Source organism: Mus caroli, unplaced genomic scaffold (assembly GCF_978045245.1).
Source record: "Mus caroli unplaced genomic scaffold, Mus_caroli_1 scaffold_18, whole genome shotgun sequence".
Taxonomy (NCBI): domain Eukaryota; kingdom Metazoa; phylum Chordata; class Mammalia; order Rodentia; family Muridae; genus Mus; species Mus caroli.
Window position 1 is genome coordinate 31,806,730 of NW_028227273.1, and position 26,941 is coordinate 31,833,670.

Genomic DNA, 26,941 nt, shown 5'->3' on the forward strand with positions numbered 1-26,941 from the left:
AGCGAATGATGTTCACCCTCAAAAGCAGCGTGATAGGATGCAGCCAAGTATTGTACACTGTTACAACAAGGATGAGATAAGTTGTTTCAAGTGCCTTGAAACTCTTAATAAATGTATGTTCAGTAGCCATTATATTCCTGACTACTATTACCACCCTATATATGCCTCAATTAACTCTTTGCAATGATAATTTCTTCTAAAGTCATTGATATCAAAGAAAAGGTATCAATATCAAGAAACATCAACATTTAAATTGAGTATTTACAAACAAGTACAAAATAGTTTTACATGTTTATAAAAAATACAAAATATTTTTCAGAAAAATGTTGCCTATTTCTTTTGCTTTAAGATTGTATTAGAAATCAGATTATATTCACAAAGACAAAATTAAAGTTAATAGTTTTCATTTTCACCATGTTAAGGTCAATAAAATAACCAAAGAAAATTCTTCAATCTCATAACTTACTACCTGAGACAAAACATAAAATTTCTCTTTATATACAGACTCTGTAATGAATGACTTTTTATTAAACAAATACAGTAAAATTTCTATTGTCTGGAGATCAATTATCAACTAACTTCAACTAGAACACAAGCCAAAAGCCTTAAAGTTACTGAAATACTTGATGCAATTAAAATAGAAACCACAAAGTTCATGCATAAATTTCTCATTTGTTCTTAAATTTACATTATAAGAACTTTGAAAGAAAAAAAAAAAAAAAAACCCTAGCAATGGCAGATTGGAAGAACAGACTAAAGAATACTGTTGGAGTTCTCCAAAAGTGTGTCGTCTTTAGATCATTGCTCTGCCTTCTGGAAGGGGAACAGCCTCCGAGGTCCCGTGCTCTGCTGAGACCCCGAGATAGCATCCTAACAGTGTGCCTGTTTAAATAAGAAATGTCTTCATAGGCTCTGCACCACAGCTGGTAAAACTGTGGGGCAAGCTTAGAGGGTACAGTCTTGCTGGTGACAGGCTTTGGGGTGGATAGCTTGGCCTGTTTACAGTCAAAGATTCGATCTCGCAGCTTCCTGCTCCAACCTGCATGTACCCTGCTTCTGCCCACCTGCCACCTGGATCCTTAATTCCCTGGACCCATAATCCAAAATCAACTCTTATTTCCTACATTGATTTTTGAGACAGTGCTTTATCACAGCATCAGAAAACTAACTAGCACACTTAGGTTTTGTAAATCTTACAGCATTAGAAGTTTTAATCACAACTCCTACCTTGCAAAAGGTACTTGTAAGTAGGATAACTATGCATTGTAGCTGTTCCTCCTGCCCCGTGGGAGAAGCTAGCTCCATCAGTAGGGTGCCAGCAATAATTGCAGTGATGGTATTCTTCAAAACCTACACCTTGAGTATTGGACTCAGCAATTTAAGATATTTTAAAGGAACCTTTGTCCTTTATTCCTATAGAATCTTTTCACTGAGACTTTATATATAAAGTGAGATTATCTGGTTTCTTAAGCAAGTGCCCTGGGAAAGCAGCTGTGGTAACAAGGAAAAGGAGAGAAATGCAGAAGAGATACACACATCCACATAGTGTGTTCATCACGCAGCAGTGATCCCAAAGACCACGGCCATATGCACCTCAGTCCCTTTTCTCTGGCTACCCCAGTACTGGCCGGCACGGGGCTCTGGGTTCTGTTTCATTTGGTTGGTGAAACTTACCTGGTGATTTCCGTTTGTTTGTTTGTTTGTTTGTTTGTTTGAAGACGTGTTATTTCATAGCTCAGGCTGGCCTTGAACTGAAGACTTTCCTAACCCAGCCTTCTAATACTTTTATAGGTCTTTATAGGATTATAGATGTGCACACCTGGCTGGTCATTCAAATCTATGTTGCTCATTTGTTCTTTTTGTGTTTGTTGTTGTTGTTTGGGATGGGGTTTCTTATTGTTGTTTTGGTGTGTTTTGTTGTGGTGGTTGTTTTGGTTTTTGGTTTTTCCAGACAAAGTTTCTTTGTGTAGTCCTGGCTGTCCAGGAACTTGTTCTGTAGACCAGCTTATCTTGAACTGAGATATCCTCCTGCCTCTACCGCTGCCTCCTGAGTGCTGGGATTAAAGGTGTGAGCCACCATGCAAGGCATTTGTTTTTGAGCCTGGAGTTGCTGCAGTATGCACCTCACCTGGTTCACAGCATGGTCCCTCCTTCCCCCATCTCCTCCAGACTTTTACCTGTCATTTCCCACTCTTTAGTTTTAAAACCAGTCTGGCTACAAAGAAAGTAAGCAAAGTAATATAAACCAAGCACGTCTATCCGAATAATGCAGTACAACAGCTTCCCTCGTCTCCTTTAAACACGCGGGCCTGTTAGGCACTGGGGTTACTAGGAAGTCTTCTATTGTTGTTAGTACAACTTCTTAATATAGCAGATTAAACTATGGTCAAAGAAAAGTTTGACTTGATTTAGTAAATGCTACTTTAAAAGTAAAAAGAATGTGTGTGTGTGTGTGTGTGTGTGTGTGTGTGTGTGTAAACATTTTCCCCAAGATAATTAAAATAAGAATCTTTGACAATTCCTGAATAATTTTTAACTGATAAAATTATTAACTTAGTTTAGTATGGTAATACATATCTTTAATCACAGCACCTGAGATGTAGAGGCAGCGGGGTCTCTCAGAGAGTGCATACACACACCAGAGGAGGGGGAGGGAAGGAAAGGGAAGGAAGGTCAAGTCCTGGCTTCGCATGGAGTAACCACTGTGATGTCTGTGGTCTCCTCAGCGTTTGTTTCCCTTCTGTGGGAGTCCATCTTCCCAGAACACCAAATGAGTGTAACTGCTTTATCCAAGTTAATAAAGTTTATAACATGCTGAAAATAGCTATAAATATTATGTAAATCTTATAAAAGCAATTAAAGCATACAACGCCATGCTTCATTACATCCAAACTATAGCTTATGTTCATGCATGTGATAATACACTCTCAGTGAAATAATTGGAAATATTCTGTGGTTGGTAAACCCTTCATTATGAGTAGATGGTCGCTATATAAACCCTCTAATCTCCCGAGGTGCTGTGAAATCTCTGGAGAGGCTTGCTTTAGCTGGTATGTAATAAAGTATGTTCTCAAAATTAACTACATTGCACTATTAGTTCTCTGGGTACAGCCTGATGCCTTTATAGGGTCCCCTTTTAAAAGAGAGTATTGTACCATGGTGAGACCAGTACCCTGAATGATAACTTAAAGAACTATTTTTTGAAGAGAAGTACCAGAAATACATACTGTTTGTTTAATAAAAAGATAACTTTTAAAAATAATGTTTACTGATATATATTGAGTATGTACTCTATGCTAAAATTTCTCTAAGTGTGCAACATGTGTCATTGCATCATTTACTGTCAGGACCGAGGAGCCGCTCATTCGTGTTAACCTTGGGTTAGGACAAGAATGTGTCTAGTGTAATTCTGGATATTTAGATGTGATACCACTGAGTACACATACAACAGCTATGCATTATATGTGTTTGATTCCAGATGTCTGCTCTCCCTGCCTTCAGCCCCTGATTTTGCCGCGTGTGCAGTGCTTTCAGTGAACCCAGGTGTCCCTGAGCATGCTAGACGAGCAGTCTACCACTTGAGCAGCAACCACAGTTCCCTGCCTATATTTTTAAATGGCATTTGAAGTTGTCCATCTGGCAGAAAAGTTTGACCATGCAGGACCATGTCCAGTACAGTAGTTGACAGCCATAGCTATGCAGGACTTAGCTACGGGATGTGAATAACCCCAGCTGAGAAGTGCAGCATTGTATCAGGCATGCACCAGACTTATACCTAACTCAAAAAAGTCATGTATAATTTACGTTGCTTACATAGTGAACTAATACTTTGATTTACTGAGTTAAATGCATTATTACAATTTCTAAGCTTTAATAAGTTCATGGTGCTGACACCAATAGTCGCTTTGGGGAAAGGAGTTTAGCTTAAAACCTTTAGTTTCTTAGTATTTGAACAGTTCTTCAAAATAATGTGTGTAATGCACACCTTTGAGCACATGTGGCTGCTTTATATTGTATGTGCATGCGCTGGAACACTGGGGGAGATGAGATCACCTGGCATTCTCTACCTGGAGAAGTTTGGAATTGTCCTGACCATAGCACAGCAGAAAATTAGAAAGTTTACAGTCTGCTGCTTTTTTTTTTTTAACTTTCAAAGCTATTATCACCAAGGATAAACTGTCTTTCTTATACTAATAGTAGTGTGTTTATAACTGTGTATATAAATATTTATGATACTACTGATTTGAGGACTCTGTCAATCACAGTCCCTTCTCTTGAAGGAGTCTCTCCCTGGACCTTGGAAGTGGCTGAGTTAATGCCAGTTGTATATATCTCAAGTAAATGATGGGGGCTGTAAATGGAAATGTAAGACTGTTTCATAAAAGCTTATTACATTCAAGCGAAGCTGATCTTTCCCACTGCAATGCAGAGAAATTAAGTCTGGCAAGACGACATTTACTCTAACAAAAATAGTCTCTTTCCCAAAATCCTTTCCTTCATTTATATAGTACCAGGTGCTTTCTTGTTTCCAAATATCTTAAATAAAAATATTTAGCATATGTAAGGTGTGAGTTAAACTGTAAGTACTTCAAATGTATTATGAAAGAACAGTATAGGTTACAGAAACTTTTGAAATCACTTGAGGGTATATGGAGAATTTTCTAGCATATAGATTTCAATCCCAAGTATTTTATTCAGTGGTAAACAAATTGCAGTAGTTGACAAAAGAGCAAAATGCATCGAGTTGAATGAATTATATTTTAAAAATTGTCCCTCATCCAAGTACTCTCATAAATCTAGGAGTCAAAGAGAGCAAGATAACCAGGAAGGTGTGATTATCTAATTACGAGTTTTATTTGCATTTCCCAAAGTGCAATGCTCATCCCCACACTGGACACGTTCAGTTTCTGCCCTGTTCCTTTTAAAAACAGTGCTCACCACACGTTCCATTCCACTTCCTAGGGACTAAATCTTAATTCCTAAAATGGGGAACAATAAGAGGGCCATATATTCCCTGCACTCTTCTGTCTTACCAATTAAAGTGGTCGTGGGCACACAGATTTATCTAAGGCCATTTTTAAGGTTTCTTTTTAATTCCGTGTGTGTGTGTGTGTGTGTGTGTGTGTGTGCGCGCGCGCGCGCGCGCGCGCGCGCACATAAGTGCAGGTGCCCACTTAAGCTCAGAGTGTGGCTTTCCTGGAGCTGTAGTTTCAGGTGGTTGTGAGCCACCCCATGTATGTGTTGGGAATTGAACTTGGGTCTTTTGTAAGAGCAGTACATGTACGTAACAAGTGAGCCACCTCTGTAAATGAGAGTTGTTTAAGGGCAAAATGATAGGAAAAAGGATAGGGAGATTATAAGATACTAGCACATTTTTTGGCAAACATAGCAGGAGACATAGAAACTGTTCTAATAAAACCAGAAATACCAGCAAAGCTATCATAAAGACACCTTGGCAAAGAGATGTCAGCCTGAGCACATTGGTAAGGCCCAGCTTTCAAAGGCAATGGATCCTCCTGAAACCTGGGTGATAAGGTAAAGTTATCCTTAGGTACCTGGACATAAGACCAAAAAGAAAAAGGAAGAATGAGAGAGACATAAAAGAGATAAGAAAACAAACAAATAGTAATGAGGCCAAGAGGAAACAGTGGCTAGGTAGATGGTGACAAATAAATAAATAAGTCACCATTAATATTATTTACACAGAGGAAAAGAAATCAAATCCTCAGAAAGAAGAAGAAAAAAGAAAACAGGAAAGAAAAAATTATCATTTTCAAGTTGAACGGGCCTCAAGATGCCCAACTCCCCGTGTGAGAATAGATCTATACGGAGGTGGCTTGTTGCGAACATTTCAGATCAAGATCAAAATGCAGAGGTGAGAAAGACTGAAACTCTGAGACCAGCATGGGAAGCAACACCCTCCACAGTGAGAGGAAACACGGTTTCAACCTGAAGTGCTGTCCATTCCTCGGCTGTCCATTCTATGCATGCCCTTAGATCTTTAAGGGCCGGATATGAGGACCCACCAACACTTCAGAGAATGCTCATTGTGGGTGAAATAAACCTCGATGGGAGTAAGATGAGGTGTGACCAAGAGCCAGGAAGCAAAATGTAAGGGACTATGTACAAGACTGTTTATCAGGATGTAAATAAGATGGGAGTCAAAGGAACACAGCCAGAACTGAGAAATGAGGGGTGGCTCAGAACACTGACCAGCCAGCCCACAACCAACAGGGTTTACATAGTTGTGATGCGACAAGAACCTTCTACTTAATTATTGTCCTCTCATACTGAAAGTGAGGGCAAAGAACATTTTATTCATCTTTTTATCCCTCTGTTATGTTATATGCAGTACCAGTACAATAAATATTATTAAAAGTAATTTGACGTTCAATAATTTCCCATCTTGGAACTTCTTGAACAGAGAAACCTGAGAGGAGATGTCAGGAAAATAAAACAATAGACCTAAGCTAAAGAAACCAGACAGAAGGATTTCCTAGTAGCTGCTAGTAGAGTGATCAACTCTAGCTACTGTTCCCCTCACCCTACAACTACCACAAACAACCATTCCCAGTCAATCGAAGAAATACCCTGACAGGAACCATCACAGGATTCCTTACAGTGTCTGTGACCCAGCATACATTTATAAAGCATTATGTCTGGGGATGTGAGGATAAGGAGGAGCCTGAGATCAACAGAGCAAGGATAAAGTCCATAGATCCTATAGCTCAAGAGTTTTGAATACATTAAGAAAAAATTTAAACCTCAGAAGTTCCAGGAAAATAAATCACTACAGAATTATGAAGACATATTTTGATAAAGATATTGATCCTGAGAGACAAAGGAAAAGCCATATGGCTTCCAGACATTAAAAGCAAGACACATATGGAAGAGGAAGAAACCAGGTCAGACATATGCTACTGCACAGTAACACTGGGGTACCTGTTTATAAAGCTCTGAAGATAAAAATAGGCATGACTCCCAAATGCAGTATTTAGCCATGTTATTGCTTAAGCATAAGTGTAGCTGTCTTTCTCATGTGTGCAGAAACTTGGGGAGGATATGTGGAGCCTTGCCTTAGAACAAATCTTTAGATGATATTTATTGTACTAAAGTTTTGGTAAAACTTATGGTAAATATTTATTATTTATTCCACTCAGTGTGAAACCAGAGGAAAATAGCCTAAGAACTGTGATTTCAAAGCAGATAGAAACATCAAGTCCCAATAATTTATAAATAATATAGCTAACAAATATGAGAAAACGGGAAAAGGCAGTCAGCTTCTCCACCCGTCCTGCAAAACCATCCTGAAGTCTGTCCAAAGTTCATGTGACGGATGCCTACAGGCACTGCACATGTTTAATGGTTTCATTTATGTGGGCTTTGTTGTTGTTGTTGTTGTTGTTGTTGTTGTGAGACAGACTATTAGTAACCTAGGCTGAAGAGCCTCTTGCCTCTGCTTTCTAAGCGATGGGATTTATGAGGATATACTGCTAGGCCAGGACTAATTTTATAGGTTTTTGAAAGAATTATCTCTCATTGTTAAATTCTAGAATTCTTTGTGTTGCAGTGCAGTCTCATTGTTTTGATTAAGTGTAATGTAAAAGCCAGTCATGGACTTTAAAGACACATATAATTATATAATGAGTAAGGATATATTTGTTTGATTTGTCTGTGTGAAGAAGGTGCTGAGAAAATTCTGGGAGGGATTCTGCTTTTGTGTAAAACGATGAATGAGATCTTTGAAGCCAGTCCACTCTCAATATACTTGATCTACTCAGACCTCAGAAGCTAAGCTGGGTCAGCTCTGGTTAGGACTTGGATGGGAGACAATACCAAGTGTGTCATAATTGCCTACAGTAGTTAAGATTCTGGGAGTGAACAGCACCTACTTAATAAGTACAATATAGAACAAGAAGAAAGAAATATATTGACATAGAAAGGAGAAAACTGGGCCAGACACACTTCCTCCAACATGGCTGCACCTCCTAATCCTTCTAATCTTTTCAAATAGTATCAACCTTGGTGATTAAGCATTCAAATATAAAGGCTTCTAGGGTGCCATTCTTTTTTTCAACCCACCACATCTCCAAAGTTAAAATAAAAAACGAATATGGTAAGCCTTGGAAAGGACAAAACATAGGCTCTCCAGGTGGCCATGACTAATGCAAGTCTTTTTAGGGAACTCCTTCCAAAGCAGGTAGACACCACTTCAAGGGAGATGTAAATGTGTGTGCCTGAGACTGTAAACTTGGGTTTGGGGCACATGCAGAGAACCTCTGATAATGGACCTCAAACTGCATCCCAAGGCAAGGAAAACTGAGAAGTTGTATTTTTACCAGAAAGTGGGAGCGGATCCCAGGCAGATTAAAAAGAATAAAAATGTCAGTGTCCCTCACCTTTGCCTCCCCTTAAACTCCTGGCAAAATCAGCTTCTAGCCTGCTCAATATGCCACAGGAGGAATTAGCTGATTTAGTCTCCTTATCAGATCTGTTCCTTCATTCCTTTCAGAATAATTACAGGCTGCTGCTTCCCTGTCTCATGATACTTATTATTAGCTAAAGCTAATTCATCGGCTGGGTATAGGTGAGACACCTTTCACTATCTTTCTGGAAAAGCTTAGTAAATTGTTTGTCATTCTCCAGCCCAAGAAATGTTCTCCCCGTAAGTAAAAGTTTATTAGGTACCGTGAGAGGTCCTTGGGTTCAGCCATTTTCTGTCCCAGCTATAATTAGAAAGCTAGACAAATTATATCAACTCTGTGGGTAAAAATCCACATAGATACTCTTTTTAATAAATTCAATTTACTCTATTTGCTTGGTATTAACAACTGTTAATGTTCTGTCCAAATTCCTTTCCTTCCTTGTTGAAGAGAACTATATTGCCACAGCCAGTCCATACACGTGGATAGTTAATTACTCGCCAGGCATCGAGAGCTGTGTGATTCATCACTGCAGTGTGCAAGTAAACGTTGCCAATTGCCAGCTTTTTCCAAACCACATAGTCTTATATAGTTTATGTACCAATCAATGGTGGCAAAGTACCAAGAAGAAAATAAATGCTACCTAGACGTCAGAGACTCATTAAACAGATCAGTCTGCAGTCTTTCATCAGTAATTTCTAAACCTGGCAGTGGACCACAATCATTTGATGTTACAGAGAAAAAAAAAATTTAAAAGACACAGCACCTATTGGCTATCCAGTGAATCAGAATATTCCAGGCTAGTGAATGCATCAAGATTTTGTAGAAGTTTATTGGATTTTGGAATGTACCTGAGAAAAATAATCTTGAAGTATCTTGCTCTTCAACTTAAAAAAAAAAGTCTATATTACTGTGTGAATACATCTATGGGACCCAAGCCCTGGTAGTGCTAACTTTCAAAGGTCAGTCTGTGGCCTAGCATACAAGAATAAGCATTTGTTTGTGTACCTTTCCTGTGTGTGTCATAGATAAACACACTGTAATGAGCAGGTCGGGGCTGGCATCCTGACATGTGATATCTGTCCTGTATGTCCTCTGATCTTGGTCTTTCTTCCCGTTATGTATGCATCATTTAGACTTTCATGACCCTGACAAGGTACCTGTCCTTAGTAACCTAACAGGAGGAGAGGCTGGGTGGGCTCCTGGCTTTGGATGTCTCAGCCATAGTTGTTCAGCCTGGTACCAAGTCTGGGCCAGTGGTGAAAGAGCACATTATGACAGTAATGGATGGCAGAACAAGCTGCTCACCTTGTTGTTACCCAGAGCCAGTGAGGGACAGAGTTAGTCCACCCAGCATGCGGCCCCAGCAGTGCACCCTCTGGGCTGTTTCCTTCTAGTAAGTCCTGCTTCTGACATTGGCAGACCCATTCAAACTAGTGCTACCAGCTGGGGACAAAGCCTTCCACATATGAGCTGGTTGAAGGGACACCTCATCTCTTAAACACAGCATACATACCCTCTCTCTTTGTTGCATACTCTGTTAATGCTTTTCCAATCTCTTATTCTTTTCTTTTTCCTCTTGTTTTTTAAGCTTACAGTTTGGTCCCTATAATGGGGTGTCTTACTTCTGGAAATGGGCGTTACTGAAAGACAGACATTAGAAAGTAGACTCCCAGTGGCATGCAAATGTTCTAAAAAAAAAAATAAGAGAGGAAATCAGAAACAAAGAGAAGACTGATAGTTTAATGTTCTGTTTTCTTCTAGTTCTCCACCAGACCACAAGACCTCAAGTTGAAAGGCTTTGAATTTCATGCTATTTTCTTTGATTTGCTAATATCAGAGGCATACCCATGAGGAAAAATTACCAAAATAACCCACATTCCGTTGGGAGCCCAAGTCACAGATGCTCTGGCTGCAGTGAGGGGCGCGTAGTGGAGCTACACTTCCAAGTTTAGAGGGATTTTATGCTTTTGCCACTGAACCCCAGCATTTGAGAGGTTGACTATTAACACTAGTAAGTGTGCTTGTCCGGAGCGCTCTAGGCTTAGTGAAAACCCACCGATGGGAATGCAATGCAGAGGCCTTTGGCTTATGTTCTAGTAAAACTCGGGGAACTGCTCTGGCCACAACCCTTTGAGCCTGTCATCTCCTCAAAGACGTCTGCAGTCAGCATAGTGGCTGACATCCCTAAGCTGCCCAGTTAGTGTCTTAAAAGCAGAAGAGTGAATACCACTCTGCAGGATAACAGAACCCCTTCTGGGTGCGTATAATTGCAGTGTACATTTTTAGATAAGCAGGTTACAGAATGCTAACAAGCAAGGTCTTTATGCTGTATTGTGATGGGTGGAGATGACCAAGGCCAGTCTATACCCTACTCTGGAATTTATATGGAGTGGAAGAAACCAGTGTATTCCCAGCAACACAATGATACTTAGACAACCATAGACACGAAAAACAACCTGGTAGAAATCCATATAAGAAATTTTAAGTCTAAATGGTATGATTTTTTTCTATGTATTTATTTAGCAGCACTGCAAAAAACAGGACCTTGTGTGTGCTAAGCAAACACCATAGCATCGGGCCACACCCACAACCATTAGCTCTTATTTTGTGACAGGGCCTAGCTAAGTTGGCCAAACTGGCTTCAAATTAACCATGTGTCCCAGGCTGCCCCAAACCCATGATTTTGCTTCTTCTACTTCCAGAAGCATTAAAGTTGGAGGTGTTTGCCACCATGCCCAGCTCTTTTGACATTCTTAAAATCTCCTTTTCTCCCCCACTACATCCACCATCAACAAATGCTGTGGTTCTCGTCCTGGATATCTGCGTCTCACTTCCTGCTTAGAAAACAGCAGCAGCCTCCCCCACCCTCTGCAGTCTCTCTGCTTCTCTTCTTACTCCCAGCCCAGAACTCAGAGCAGCTTGATGATTTGGGGTAATTCCACCACTGCTCTGGCACACACATTCCAACAGGTTCCTATTTCCTTTAGAGCCGAAGCCGATACTGTTAGGTGACCTGCAAGATGATTTTTCTGACTCTTGTCTTTTCATTAACTTGGTCATCTCATCTAGAATGGACCAGCCTTCTTCCCACCTCAGGGACTTCCTTTGCAATCCTGCCTGTGTGGATGGCTGTCTCTTAAGTATCTATAAGGCTTGCTCGACCCACCTTCAGGCACTGGTCCCATGTCACTTAACCTGTGAAGGGTTGGAGCACTCCCAGCCATAGTTCCTCTTTTATTTTCCCCTAACAGAATTGTCACCTGACAAATGGTATGCTCTAGTTAATATAAGCTGTAGTGAGGCAGGGGATTGGTTCCTTTATTCTTTGTCTCTAAAAGAGTATTTGGCACATAGTAGGCACTCAGGGTAGGTTGAAAGAAACAACAGTGCTCTCTGTTTTCACTTTGCTTCTGCTTCAGGAAGCACCCAGTATTTGCCTGACCCATGCATCTGCACAACCTCTGTCCTCCTCGCTGACTGCCTTACGGGGTCCCACGAGTGTTTGTAGCTCGTGCCTACTTAGAACTGATGCTCTCTTTAGGGTAGCTAGAAAATTAAGTTCAGAAAGGTAAACTGACATTGAAGCTCTTCTCCATATTAGCACATTAACGTACTCTAAACCTGAATTCAGTTCTCATAAAGTGAAGATATCTAATATAGTGTCAAGATTTTGAAAAGGATATATAATTCTTTTTTTATTTGCTATTTTTTATATATCTTCTTTATATATATTTCAAATTTCAAATGCTATCCCAAAAGTTCCCTATACCCTCCCCCCACTCTGCTCCCCTACCTACCCACTCCCACTTCTTGGCCCTGGCATTCCCCTGTACTGGGGCATATAAAGTTTGCAATACCAAGGGGCCTCTCTTCCCAGTGATGGCCGACTAGGCCATCTTCTCCTACATAGACACGAGCTCTGGGGGTACTGGTTAGTTCATATTGTTGTTCCACCTATAGGGTTACAGACCCCTTCAGTTCCTTGGGTGCTTTCTCTACCTTCTCCACTGGGGGCCCTGTGTTCCATTAATAGATGACTGTGAGCATCCACTTCTGTATTTGCCAGACACTGGCATAGCCTCATATGAGACAGCTATACCAGGGTCCCTTCATCAAAATCTTGCTGGCATATGCAATAGTGTCTGGGTTTGGTGGCTGATTATAGGATGGATCCCCGGGTAGGGTAGTCTCTGGATAGTTCATCCTTTCGTCTTAGCTCCAAACTTTGTCTTTGTAACTCCCTACCAGAAGATCCAGCAATACCTCTCCTGGGAATATACCCAGAAGAAGTTCCAACTGGTAATAAGAACACATGCTCCACTGTGTTCATAGCAGCCTTATTTATAATAGCCAGAAGCTGGAAAGAACTCAGATGTCCCTCAACAGAAGAATGGATCCAGAAAATGTGGTACATCTACACAATGGAGTACTACTCAGCTATTAAAAACAATGAATTTATGAAATTCTTGGGCAAATGGATGTATCTGGAGGATGTCATCCTTAGTGAGGTAACCCAATCACAAAAGAAGTCATTAGATATGCACTCACTGATAAGTGGGTATTATCCCAGAAACATAGAACACCCAAGATACAATTTGCAAAACACAAGAAAATCAAGAAGAGGGAAGACCAATGGGAAGATATAGAATTCTTTAGTACATGTATTTATACATGTTGGAATAAAACAGAATTATTGAACCAGAGATTTTACAATCTCTGCTAAGTTTGTTTGTTTGTTTGTTTTTGCTTTTTCTTCTTGTTGTTCTTCTTCATTTTGAATTCATCAGGCACGGCACCAGTGAGACTCAGAGCATGGCAGCAGCTAGCCCCAGGAGTGGGGTAGCACAGTCTGGTATGTGGGAAAGCAGAAGCTGGTATTCCCTGGCTTCCCAGCCCCCAGTCACAACTGGAGGACCTCACAGAGAAGCTGCGAAGTGGGGGCAGGGGTCCACAGCCCTGTGACAAGGCCCAGACCAGGATCTTCCCAACTCCTGGACATCTAAGCATCGTTGAGTCGCTAGGAGCTGGGAGCGGAGTCAGGCGCATGGGCTGAGGACAGTGTCTAGCCTGGGGTGGGAGGGGAAAGGGCAGCTCTGGCTTAGCTCAGCAGTGATTGTCTTTAGCTTGGTGACGGTGTGGCTGGAAGCTCAGAGGCCTTCTACAGAATTAAGCTGAGGCGTGAGTGCTTTCTCCATGGCTCCCCTTGACGGATCTTTATGAAAGAGACAGTCATTGGCTCTAAACTGTTTACTGACTGTTCATCGTGGAAAATGGATGCATACCTTACCCACATCTCAGGGTGGTCCCCAGATTAAATACCTTCTGCAGGGAAGAATGTCTGGGAAGGGAAGATTATTGGCTAAGCCCTCAGGGCCTCTAGGTACCTTATTAGCATGGAGAACTTTGTTTTGGACCTAGGTGACCACAGGTCACATTTCCTTATGTGGGAAGTGTGGCATGTGTTCTGGGCCAGGAATCTGGCAGGGAGTGGGGAGGTGGTTACTGTCTCAGGTGTGGGTTTCTGTGACTTCAGCCCACTCTACCCACCAAGCTTCCTGACATGGTTTACCATCCCACACGAGGCCATGGCAGGCCTGCTCCCTGTGCAAACCAGGTTTGTGGTTTTTGCTGCTCTGAACTCAGTCACAGCTGTGTAAAATCAATGGCCTGAGGCACAGCCTCTTTAAAATCAGAGATGATTCTGTCTTCAGATTCTAGTGTTAGCCACCGTTGTCGGGCAGTTGGTGTCATCATATAAATTTTGCACTTGATTTTCTGAAATCTCCCGTCTTTGAGTCTGTGCCACAGCTTTGGAATGTTCTCCATGCCCCTTCTTACCTGCCTGCATTTACTTCCCTGCTTAAGGATTCCTACTTCTGACACAAGGAAAGGCAGATTATACTGGCAGCTCCTTCCAGTTCTTTGAAAATGTATTCTTACTTAGAAGACTGTTCTTTTTCGAGGACAAATCATTTAAAAGTCAACCATCTACTTTCCCGTCCTCATTTACTTAACCTAATTGATATCTGTGCACATTTGTTACATTGTTCTACTAAAAACAGAAATGTCTGATATCATAATTAGATGCACAAAGTCATTCCTCCCAGGGAGAAGAAAACCTTAACCCTCTGCTTCATGCCTGCTAAACTGCTAGCCAGGCATATTTATTAAGTAGCATCAATAGCTTGAAGGAACTCGAACCTGTGCCGTGCTGCTAGGTATGAAGTAGTATGGTGGCATTGGGAGTCATTTTGGGACTCAAACACATTGCACTAGAGATTCCATTTCTATATATGTATTTCTCGAGTGAAATGAAAACGTATTTCCACAGAAAAGCGTAATTGCTGATGTTCCCAGCTGCGTTCTGCATAATAGCCCCCCCCCCCCCGTGTCAGTCACCCAAGTGCCCCTGGGGGAGTGGAGTGCCATTCAGCACAGAGGAAAAACCCATCGCCTCACCAGTGTACACAGCTCTGTGGCCACACCTCCAAACAGAATACAGTCTGTCTTCTACTTCTGTTCCTATAAGTTCTTTTTGTTTTGTTTTGGGTTTTTTGCTTTGTTTTGTTTTTCTTTTTTGCTTTTTTGGTTTTGGTGGGATTTTTTTTTCCAGTTTTTAAAATCTATTTGGAACATTAAACATGATAGAAGTAGGAAAAATCTCTTATGACGTCTCTATGAAAGGAAATTGTGACAGGTTTCTGCTTAGGCAGAAACTGTTCCATCTCCAAGGGAGAATATGGAGTGTAACTGTGGTTTCATAGAATGAATTGGGTAGTGTTCCTTCTGTTTCTCTTTTGTGGAATAGTTTGAAGAGTACTGGTATTAGGTCTTCTTTGAAGGTCTGATAGAATTCTGCACTACACCCATCTGGTCCAAGGCACCTTTTGGTTGGGATACTTTTAATGACTGTTTCTATTTCTTTAGGCCTAGGTTATAGGACTGTTTACATGGTTTATCCGATCCTGATTTAACTTAGGTATTTGGTATCTGTTTAAAAAAAATGTTCATTTCTTCCAGATTTTCCAGTTTTGTTGAATATAGACTTTTATAGTAGGGTCTGAAGATTTTTTTAATTTCCTCAGTTCCTGTTGTTATAGCTCCCTTTTTATTACTGATTTTGATAATTTGGATACTGTCTCTGTGCTCTCTGGTTAGTATGGCTAAGGGTTTATCTATCTTGTTGATTTTTTTTTTTTTCAAAGAACCAGCTCCTGATTTTGTTGATTCTTTGTATAGATGGCTTCCAGCCCAGCTGGAGAAGTGGAAGTAAAAAGTAGGGACTTGAAGGATTCTGCCGTGTTGTTTCTTGTGTGCGACTTTCTGCATTTGCTTTATAGCTATGAAAAATAATTTCTTTTAAGTTTATCTCCAGAGATTCAGTGTTCCTAAATGAAGTTATTGTCCAAACTCAGTGCCTCAAAGTGCTTATAACCTACTTAGAGGAAGATAAGTTCAGTACTATACGATTGTAATGTGCAGAAAACCTATTACATCCTGTGCTTGAAAATAAATGGAAGGATGGATAGATAGATACATAGATACATAGATATGTAAGTTACAAAATACAAATATATATTTATATTAATATGTTATATTTATTATATGTATATATGGTTGGGTAGATAGATAGATAGATAGATAGATAGATAGATAGATAGATAGATAGATTCTCTTTACAAAAGCAGAATGAGGAACTCTTGTCATAGAATGCAATCAGTGTCTGCTAAACTCCATGTAATAAGACTATAACATTGCATAAAGTACACAAGACATAAGGACATTAGAAAGTGCTGTGTCATAAGCAAGTAGCTGCCATGTAAGAAGCCACATTGTTTTAACATGGTAGAACACGGGGACTATTTAGATCTGCCAACGTGAGGGCTTTGTTTGTAGTTGTCTGACTTTGCCAGAGTTGTAGGTCAGTCCATCTAGTGGATCTCAGCCCTCAGCTGCACACCAGCATCCAAGGAGCTGTTACAACTTCTAAACCGGACCCTCCGGGGATGGCACTTGGGCATCTGTGCTTTGAGTAGGAGCCTGTGATTCTCCTGAGCAGCCAGGACGAACTCTAGTCCCTGTGTGTGGGAGACAGTTCTCAAGGGCCATCAACACAACAACAAATGTCTCTGAAAGTGTCATTTCTTTGTCTTTGTAGCCTCTGTGACTTCTACAGAGACAAGCCGTTTTTCATATTTATCTCTTTGTAAGCGTGCCAAGAAATTTCTTTACAAATGGCTTTTATCCAAGTGTGATATGAAAGAAGTTAATCCTGCTGCTCAGTCTTAACCCTTAGCCTCCGAGCACCAGGACATTTCTGATTGTAACGCAAGCACCCAGCGCCATGGTGGGAGGTGGAGCTAGGAAGGACAGGGCAGCGTCCGAGGGCACTTGTTAATGTGCTTGCATCACTCAGTATCCTCCCGAGAGCGAAGATGTATTTTTAGTCCTAACATGTATATTTCAGAGCTTTCACTGGGGAAACAACACACCAGTGTCTCTTAGACAGTTTTAGTTCAAGGCTTAGTTCATTAATTTGTGTCCATTTGCTCATTTGTCCATGCTTTATTATTTTGAAGCAATATTAATTTCATAAAAACTCTTAGAAAAAATAGTAGGAATCTCATACACTATTCACCCAGATACCCCTAATGTTGACAACAGATATAACTGTAATAAAATTAGCAGATTTTATTACATTTAATGAAAATCAGCATTGAAACGATAATTAAGCGGTACGTCTTGCCAAAATCTTACTGGGATTTCTAATGATTTATTTATTTTATGTGCTTCAGTGTTTTCCCTGCATGTATATCTGTGTGAAAGTGCTCGAGTTGCAGACAGTTATGATCAGCCATGTGGGTGCTGGGAATTGAACCCAGGTCCTCTGCAAGAGCAGCCAGCATTCTTAATTGCTGAGTCTCTACCCTCCAGTCTTACTGATTTTTAAAGCTAATCTCCACGTCTGCCCCAGGGCCCAGTTTCATAGTCTGCGTTGTATTTAGTTGTCATATAATCTTTAGTCTCCTGGTTTGGGGCCAGGTGCTCATTTTTGTTGTTGGTTTGAAGTTCTGTTTCTCCTGCCCTGACCCTTTCTGATAAGTAACTGTGGACTAATATGTAAAATGTTTCTCATTTTGAGTTTATATGATGTGATGCTCACTTTTGCTGTTGATAGGATTATTATTACTAATTATTATTATTACTACTGTGTGATGTGGGGATGGTGTATGCATATCACAGCACACATGCAGATGTCAGAGGACAGTTTTGTGGAGTTGATCCTTTTCCGTTATCTTTTCATGACTTCCAGGAAGCAAACTCAGATCACCACATTACAGCACAAGCACCCTTCCTTGCTGGGCCTTCTCACCAGTCTACAGTGGGATGTTTTCTTATGATGAGACAGAGCTTATTCCTTTTTTCTTATGTTGTGTGTACTTAACCTTGATCATTGCTTAAGGCGTGTCTTCTGGATCTACCCATTACAAAATTAGTTTTCCCTCTACAAACGAGGGCTGCCTTTGCCACTACTCCAGTATTTTGTTCCTTTTTACAGTGTAACTAAGTCATTTGTACATCTCTTGGCGTATCATGCCTATGACATTGCTCTATAGTCTTTGCCTAATTATGCTTCTTTCTCTCTCTCATTCCATCTACATTACTTACATGCAATTCTTCTGTAGGAATGGGCCGCTCATCTATGCCCTTTTATTTGTTTGTTTATATCTGTATGGATCTATAGATATATTTTGTATAGATCTAACATGACTGTATTTGTTTTTTTGTGGTCACCTTGTTCCAGCATTGACCACTGGCATTCTCCCTATAAGAAATCCTTTCTCCCATCCAAGTACTAACCAGGCCCGACCCTGCTTAGCTTCCGAGATCAGATGAGATTGGGCGCGTTCAGGGTGGTATGGCCATAGACAAGAAATCCTTTCTCTAGCAAGCCCTGATTCCTCTTTCTGGTAAATGGTACTTTGACACTGAAGGCCCACAGTAGTAACTGCTCCTAATCCCTCTCAACAGGAACTGCCAGGGGTATGTGCATGTTTACTAAGCCATGCATATTCACCCATGTTGATTATCTATTCTGAGAACTTGTATCCATTCTAATAACTCAGATCCCACTTCAGTACAAGGAGGCTCCTTATAAAAGTCTCCTGACTGTCCTTATTTGTTTAGCAGTGAAAAAAAACTGCCTGCCATAATTGCCCCCCCCCCACCTCACGCAAGTACTAGTTACTTGATTGCTAGCTCAGTCTTAATGTCCAGTCAAAATGTTGTTTCCAAAGCAAATTATTTCTTAACTCCCATCCCGCTTACTGGAGCTGTGTGACTGACCTGGGTCATGCGGTTCATTTTCAGTACTATCGCATTCGTTTGTGATCATGTTCGTCCTTGAGTTCTCCATGTTGACTTTTGTTTTGGAAATGATGTAAAGTGCCACAATAATTGAGGAAATCAAAGCTTCAAAAACAGGTGTTCTAAGCAGTGGCCTTCTTGCCTCAGACCCTACCTATCCCTCAGATTCACCTTTCCTCTTCTGTTCTACCAGCCCTGACCGCATTTGCACAGATAAACAAGTTTGTGCATATTTTATTTCCTATATTATATTTAATATGTGGAAGGACACAATGCTTTACTTTTCTCTTTTCCACTTTAGCATCAGGAAGCCAGCATATCTTAGTCTCTCCTCATGTTTTCCTTTTCTTCAGTATCAGTCACAGTGGGAATGGCTTAGTCACTGACCTTCCTGTGTGTGAGCATGTACGCTCTTTCCTGCTTTTCACTTACAAGCAATGCTCCAAGAAATAAACTCACATCCTTTTCTATGCCCACTCTCTACTGTATTTTCAAAGTAGAACCCTAGAAGTGGAATTTCTTGGTCAAAATTAATGCATATATACTTAAGTCATCCACTCAGTCTGTCTGCTGCCTATACGTCTCTGGAAATGGCTCTCAGGAGGTTCATGGTTAGTCTTGATCAGCATAAAAATTACTGAGCAACTCTTATTATTGTGTTGGGTTTTTTTTTTTTAGAACATTTAGTTGCATTTAGCACATTAAAAAGTGTATTGAAATTGCCTTGGAATTAGGAGGTAGTGTTGCTTATTTTTTCAAGACTTGGTAAATACTGGAGCAGTATGTCAGCAGCCTCTGATGTAGGTAGCAATCACATATTTACATTTACAAGCCTACGAGCACAGGTGCAATTTACAGATCATGATCTCCAGTAGAGAGTGGGCAGTTCAAGGGCTTCAGTAATGACACGTGCTAGAGCACCTAGGTAACTCTCATTCACCCAGAGCCTTTCTTTGTCTGACCTCTTGAAGTTCTTTCATTTTGTGGCACTAGGGATAGAACCTAAAGCCTCATCCTCACCAGGTGGGTACATCACCACTGAGGTATATCCTTAGCCTTTTCAGCTCTGAGATAGACTCTCCCAAAGTTGTCCAGGCTAGCTTTGAACCAGCCATGTGGCCAGGCTAATGTGAGCTTATGATGCTCCTGTCCCAGCCTCTTAAGTAGTTTGTATCTTAGACCCACAGCACCAGGCTCAGGCCAGGCCTTTTCACTTTGTATCAACTGCTCACTAGTATGGTTTGCAGAAACACCAAACCAACTATGACATTTATGTAGCAAAAAGTCCCTTACGTGTATTATCTCATTTGAACCTGTGAAGTAGGTGAGACATCCAGTCAATATCCCTATTATCTGGATGAAGAAGCTGTGTCTCAAACAAGTTAAATATCACCCTGAGGTCAGGCATCTACTAAATGGAGTGGCTAGAGCTGAACCCGAAGTTCTATTATATTACAGTTTCACAGCTAGCTCATGAGCAACAAATGAAGAAGGTGCCAGAGGCACCATATATTTCAAGAGAGAAAAATTATTTTATATATGTTTTATAATCAAAAGTTCCCATTAAGTCAATGCTATCAACACAAACTAAATACTTGGCCATCCATAAGCTATAATATTTAGGTCTTGAGTTAGCAGCAGAGAGAACAGGTGTAGTCACTGTCCTGCCCAGAGGAAGCTGAACACATCATGGCCCAGGCTGATGTTGCTCCGCCCCTTTGTTAGAGCCAATCTTTGTGAAATACTTAGCCCCCATTCTTTTCCCATGGAGTGTTTACTGTTCTGCAAGGCTACAGAGATATTAAGGAGAATTTCATCAAGAATATCCTAAGGCCAGCCTTTACCGCAACCACACATGCACCTAGACGACATTATTTCCTACGGCTGTCAATCTCCAGTTCAGAATTAAATTTACCTCCATGTTAGTTTTGTAACTGTGTCTGCTAGACTGTAGCTTCCTGGAACTGAGGACTCTGCTCTGTGTGCTGGGTCTGCCCCAGCATCAGGGCATCAAGGGATGTGTCTTCAGTGACTCTTTCTATGTCCTTGAGTTTATTCATACTTGAGCCATGTAGAAGGACCTGCATGCCCTGTCACATCTCATCTCTACCTCTTGATAGGCTGCTTCCCCATCTGTCCAACTTGCTACTGAGCCTTTGTTTCTTCAGAGAACTCGCGGCTGTCCTTCAGGACTTGGCTTCTTTGTCATCCTCCCACAAGTGGGCGGGGGCAGTGGTCTCTTGCATACTTACAGCATGTCTAAGAACTCACACTCTTCCAGGCATGGGCTGAGTACTAGGCATACTGCAGTTAACTTAATGGGAGAGGTAGGCCATTAAGTGAGTAAATGCTATATACCCAGGAGAAACAAATGACTGGCTGATGAACTCTGAGCATGTGGCCTCTCATTAAGGCCCAGGCAGTGAGAAGGATATGGGAATGGAATGGGATGGAGAAAGAACATGCTCTTGTGACCATTTACTGAGCTGTTCTTTCCCCTGAATCCCCCTTACTTCCAGTCTGCCAGCCATGAGCTCCATGAATGTCTGTATCTCTAGCACCTAGGCTCAGGATGTCACACCACAGTTCTACCGCGGGGATGCTGCCTGTCAGTGATGCCTTGCACTATGGTTCTGGTGTGCATATCTGATTAGTACACAGGACTGGGTACCAACCCCCATCTTAAAATCCTGTTTCCACCTTTACTGTTTTGCAACCACGTGGACGTTATTTAATCTCTCTGTGACTTGATTTCCCAATCTGTAAGGAGCTCATGAAGGCTAAATCAGACCCTTAACCAGAATGCTTTAGTCCAGGGCCTGACTGGAGGAAGGTAGTCTTTGGCTCTTGGTAGAAAGTGCTTTAGCACTCGTGAGGTTCACAGAAGAAATGGGCTGTGCGGGAGGGAATATGAAGCTGAAGCCTGGCTTCAGGAGACAGGGAGGCCAGAACTAAAACTGCTTGCTGCAGTTTACCTGCAAGCATCACCTTTGTTGTGAGAGAGAGAGCGCAAAGGAAGACTCCAGACACCAGTCACTCTAGAACCAGGTCTGCTACTCCCATAGACTCGTTGGCTCATTGGCTACAGCCTGGAAAAGCATCTCATGTCATTTATTTACCTTTTCCCAAATAGTCCAGGACCTTTGTGTTAGCCTTAAGGCTCAGTAACATAGCTGTTCACAATCTGCTGACCTGGGGCCTCCCTGTGACGTGTGCATTTTCATCTTCTAAGGCCCACATAAGAACATTTCAGACTGGAAGGGATCTCCTGTATGCACCTCCTGCTTCCTTTATCATAGCAGGTCTTGATAATATTCTTAACCCCTGAAAACAATGCCAATACCAGATTGAATAACAGTCTTCTCAAGTCAGAGACACCAGTGGGACTAACCTAGGATCCTGTGTCTATCCCCTACTACTGTTACATGCTTGCAATCCAATTTGAAGGTGTTGCATGAACACTGGAGGTAAGAGGAACTTAAGAAAACTTCTCTGTGGTATTTTAATTGAAAACAGGGATAGTAATCGTTGTTTTACAAACATTAAGTATCTGGCTTCCTGTGAATACTTTGTTACAGGAACCCGTGGATATGAGGACAATAGTTTTTAAAAAAAATTACAGAGGTGGTTATCAGAGATTGCGCCAAGTGGTGTTTCCTGAGTTGTATTTATATACATGAGAAAGTCATTCTGCCTTCCTAAATGAAGCTAGCACAGTTTAAAAAAAATACCCCCTACCTTTATGGTTGGGGGGTGGGGAACATGTCATGAGAACAAGGGACAAGGGCAAAGCACTCTCTCTCCTTTTTAATGTGTGGTAGCATTGTTAAGGTTTTCATCACAGGTCAGTGCTTCGCAACATTATTCGTGCTGCAGGTATTAAAAGCCATTTCTTATGCCTCATAAACGTTAGAGCCACACTCACCTATCAAACCACCGAAGTCCCCAAAGAACAGCCCTGTTTGCTGGTTGGTGGCTCCTGCAGGGTTTTGGAGCTTTGAAGGGATGACTAAAGTACCTCTCAGATTATAGCCTAAGCATCCGCATAAGTATTGGCACAGTGAAAAGGAATCAAGAGCACCAGAGATAATGTTGTGATTTTCAGATGGCAAGCTCATTTTATATATTAATAGAAGGAAGATTTCTGATATGGCAAGGAAATTTACCATAACAAATACATTCCCATTACTGCTCTTTGGCCTGGCACCAATTAAGTTCAACTATATGTATAATGCACCTCTTAATTCCCAACAGCCCCAAGAAGAACTAATAGGAAAAGTATTATATGCTCTTACATTTTACAGGTCACATACAGATGGAAAAAATTATACTGATGTATAAAGAAATTTGCATGCACTATAACACACCTCAAAATGGTGTTTATGTGGCATTCTTTTCTTTTAAGAATTATTAGAGTTACCTTGAATAACATTTAGCTAGCACTTGGGCTTTTACAGCACCCCATCTATAATTCACTTGTATCTATTCCTCCTGCAGATCTCAATGCTTGAAAGTATATGTAACCTTGACGTGAATAAACTGATGAGAGACTGTGTCCAATGAAAGGGAAATTAGGGAATGATTATTCACTGCACACAAGGGTTTGTCATAGGGCAAAGCCTTCTTAAAGCATTTCCAATTTAATTTAGTTTATGAAACATTCATTTGCACACAGCATTTTAGGAACCAGTTTCGTCAGGAAATGGGCTCAGTGATCAGCTAGAGGTCCCTTACCCCGCTAATGCCGACGCTCTCTTTCTCTCCATTCCTCCTGCAGCACTGATAGCCATTGGGCGATACAGCGTGACCATAGAGACTGTGGACGTCGGATGGTGTAAAGAAATCACGGATCAAGGAGCCACCCTGATTGCACAGAGCAGCAAGTCTCTGAGATACTTGGGCCTGATGAGATGTGACAAAGTAAGATAGACCTGTTTGTTTTCTGCATCTAGTTGTTGTAGCAAATAGCTCAGCACCACATCCTCTTCCTACACTCACACTGTAAGCCATGCATACCCATGCACACCATTAGCCATGCATTTCCCCATGGTCTCCTAAAGTAATCCGGAATTATTTTTGTATTTCTCATTAATAATTGGCGTTTGTACTTAAGGGAAAAAAGACAGTCTTATAGTGTCCTAGTAGAATGTAGCCTCTTGTTCCTACATCCACGAGCAGAGATTAAAAGACTGCATGCAAACGGCTATATGTAGGGTCTGACAAGAGAGTTCTAGATTTTAAATTTGCTGCAAGAGTAAAGTATCAGTTTGGCCTTTCATGCACATTGACTTTGTTTCTCTACCTTCATCTCTTCTGGCCATTGTAGGCAATAGGAAGCCATGTATCCCCCTGCACATCAAACTCTCTCCTATCACATGTGGAATGGTCCCAGAGGCCTAGCCACTGGGTCCATGGAGCAGCTGGCTTGGATTTAGCGTGAGTGTAGGATTGGTACTGTAGTGAAGGATGAACATTTGAAGACTGAAGAGGAAAATAGAGACCATCTATACAGACCCTGGGAAGATGCTTTCTCCTTTGCAAGTTCCACAATTTCCCTATAACAAATCAAAGAGTGAGTTCTTTATTTGCATTGCAAAAGGTGAGAAAATGGGGGTTGAGAACTCTCAGACATCTGCAGACAGCCGCTCATCCAACGCCTCTGGACTGTGATTCCATTTCTTGCACAGTTGCCAAGGCTGCCTTTAGCCAGGGTGTATCTCAAGGTGTACACTAAAAAAAAATGCTCTCATCTTATTCCAGTTTACCTGTCTGTGCCACCTCTGCAGACACAGTTATGGACAAATCTATCAGAAGGGTTGGTACTAGAAAACTGTGCTGCTCACAGGACATGCATTTTCTAAATGGACACAGATCTGGGGCAAAATGACAGTGGCCTCAAATCCTCTAGTGCTTTGTCATTTTTGACGATAGATCAAATTGTTGTTTCCAATATTTAAAAATTTCAACTGTTCTAGACCTTTGCCAGTTATGTTTTAGAAACTGTATTGTATGTTTTTAGCCTGATGCAGAAAGCTGCTTGTTCTGTATCTTAGCAACAACACAGAGACCCAGGGGAGCAAGTCTCCCTCAACACTCATCATCGCTGGCTAAGAGAATGCTGTTGCTAACCTTGTCAACTTTAAAGGTAAAGGGTCTGCAATAGGCAGAGTATTCTAGAAACACAAAACAGCAACCGTCAAGCTCCTCGGTGTCCGCCAGAAAGCCAGGCTACATGTGTTGCCTCAACCCGGGCTCCAAGTGAAGAAATGTAGAATCACTATCTCTAGCCCACCTCTCTGTACTTTTTTCACTGAAGATCAGCTTCACCTTCAGATATAAATTACAGCCATTTATGTTCTTGTTTGTTAGATTAGATGACCAGTCCACACATTGTTGCTGATCAGCAAAAGATTTTTAAGTTAAAGAATTTTGGACTTAATAAAAGAGGCACAAATTACTACAAAATGAGATAAAGAGTCTGTTGATATCCCTAAGGTTTGTAGCCTACACCATGCTGAGTTTCTGAATCCTTTCTCAAACCAGCAAACTGCTCTGAGAGTATTGCCCCTGACACAGTGCCGTCTGCAGTTCAGCTCAGCCCAAAGGCGCTCAGCCTTGCTGTCTGGTTTCCCAAGAGTCAAGTCAGCTCAGAGCCAAACTTGGGGTGGGGATAGGGGATCCATGAGAACAGAAGACATTTCCAAGCCACACACAAAGTGCAAGCGAAGTCTTGAACAGAAAGTTGGATAGAAAATCCAAACTAAAGTAGCTGTTCAGATTTCACATTTGACTCATGCCATCCATCTTTAAATTCTACTCAAGACGTGGCAAGAGACTTGCACATCGAAGAAAAGAAGTTCGTATTAGGAGCATGTCCTCTGGGGCCAGAGTTTGGGTTCAAATCTGGGTTTGCACACTTAATAGTTGTGGAGTTCCAAACAAAGATTCTTGCCATGTTTGTAAAATGAGGATTTTCCTAGTACCCATCTCATAGACTTGTGAGCATTTAAATGAATTAATGTAAACAAAGTGCTTAGGATAATGTCAGCCATTATCATATATATAATATCCTGAATTATTATTCTTTTCAGTGTTATAGGAATTTGTTTTATACTGTGATATTTAAATTTCCAAATGCAATACACACACACAGACATATACACACACACCATATTTTGGAAGCAAATTTTTTTCAATTCAAGGAAAAAAGTAGATTCACACTACAAAAGATACTTTTGTAGTTTTTTTTGTCATCTAAACTTAAATATTCTATAGAAAGATATCAATAATCACACTTTTACACGTTTCAAATAATAAAAAAGTGTCCCCATAGAATACAGTATATCTGAATACAGTTAGTAACTCATCTGCTCAGCACAGAAAGAGGAAAGTTTAAATATGAGGTTGCTGACATGGGGGGTGGGTATAAAGAGAAACTAGCAAGAAGAAATGACTGCAGTGAGGAATGGGACCCAGAAACAGGAAAACCAGGACCAAGGCATGGAGACCTGAATGTGTCCCAGACTTGGTCACCACGCTACTGAAGCTTTAAACAGCCAAACTGATCCCTGCAGCCCAGCCAGACCCAATAGCCACTGACCAAGTAAGTTCCGCAATTAGGGATCCCGTACCATCTGGAGCCGGCCAAGGGCCAGGAGGCTTTATCATCTATACAGTTAGCCCCCTAGTCAAGAATGTGCTCAGCGGGATCCCAGAGCTGGGGAGAGAGTGGTTGTGAGTTTGTATGTCTCTCCAGTCACGTTCTGGGGTTCTCTGGACCTTAGAGTCTGTGACGTCAGCTGGACATGGGAGTGATTTCCTTTAATCCCAGAACTGGGGAGCCAGCAGCAGAAGCAGAGAGCCTGAGTTCCAGGGCGTCCAGGGCTGCCTAGTGAGACTGATTGAGGGAAAGAAAGGGGTTGGTAAAATCCAGTCATGTTTTCTTTCACATCGAAGTTTCATCTGGGCTGCTTATTTAATTTGGAGGCTATATTTTACCAGACTGGTGGGTTCCCCCTCACTTGAGCTTCTAAGAGCTTACAAGAACATTAACAAACTGATGTTGATTTGTTGTAGAAAAAGCTTAGTATCTCTGTCTGTCCTCCCTGCTACCCGCAGATGAGAAACATTAAACAGTCCTTGCAGCT

General features: G+C 41.2%; 1 protein-coding gene across 1 annotated transcript in view; it reads left to right on the forward strand.

Moving 5' to 3' along the window:
• Fbxl17 (F-box and leucine rich repeat protein 17) overlaps positions 1-26,941 on the forward strand; it is a 442,723-nt gene that overhangs the window by 394,119 nt on the left and 21,663 nt on the right. The window contains exon 8 of the mRNA XM_021149392.2: positions 23,572-23,714. Coding sequence (XP_021005051.1) covers positions 23,572-23,714 — 143 coding nt within the window. The remainder of the gene's footprint in view (positions 1-23,571; positions 23,715-26,941) is intronic.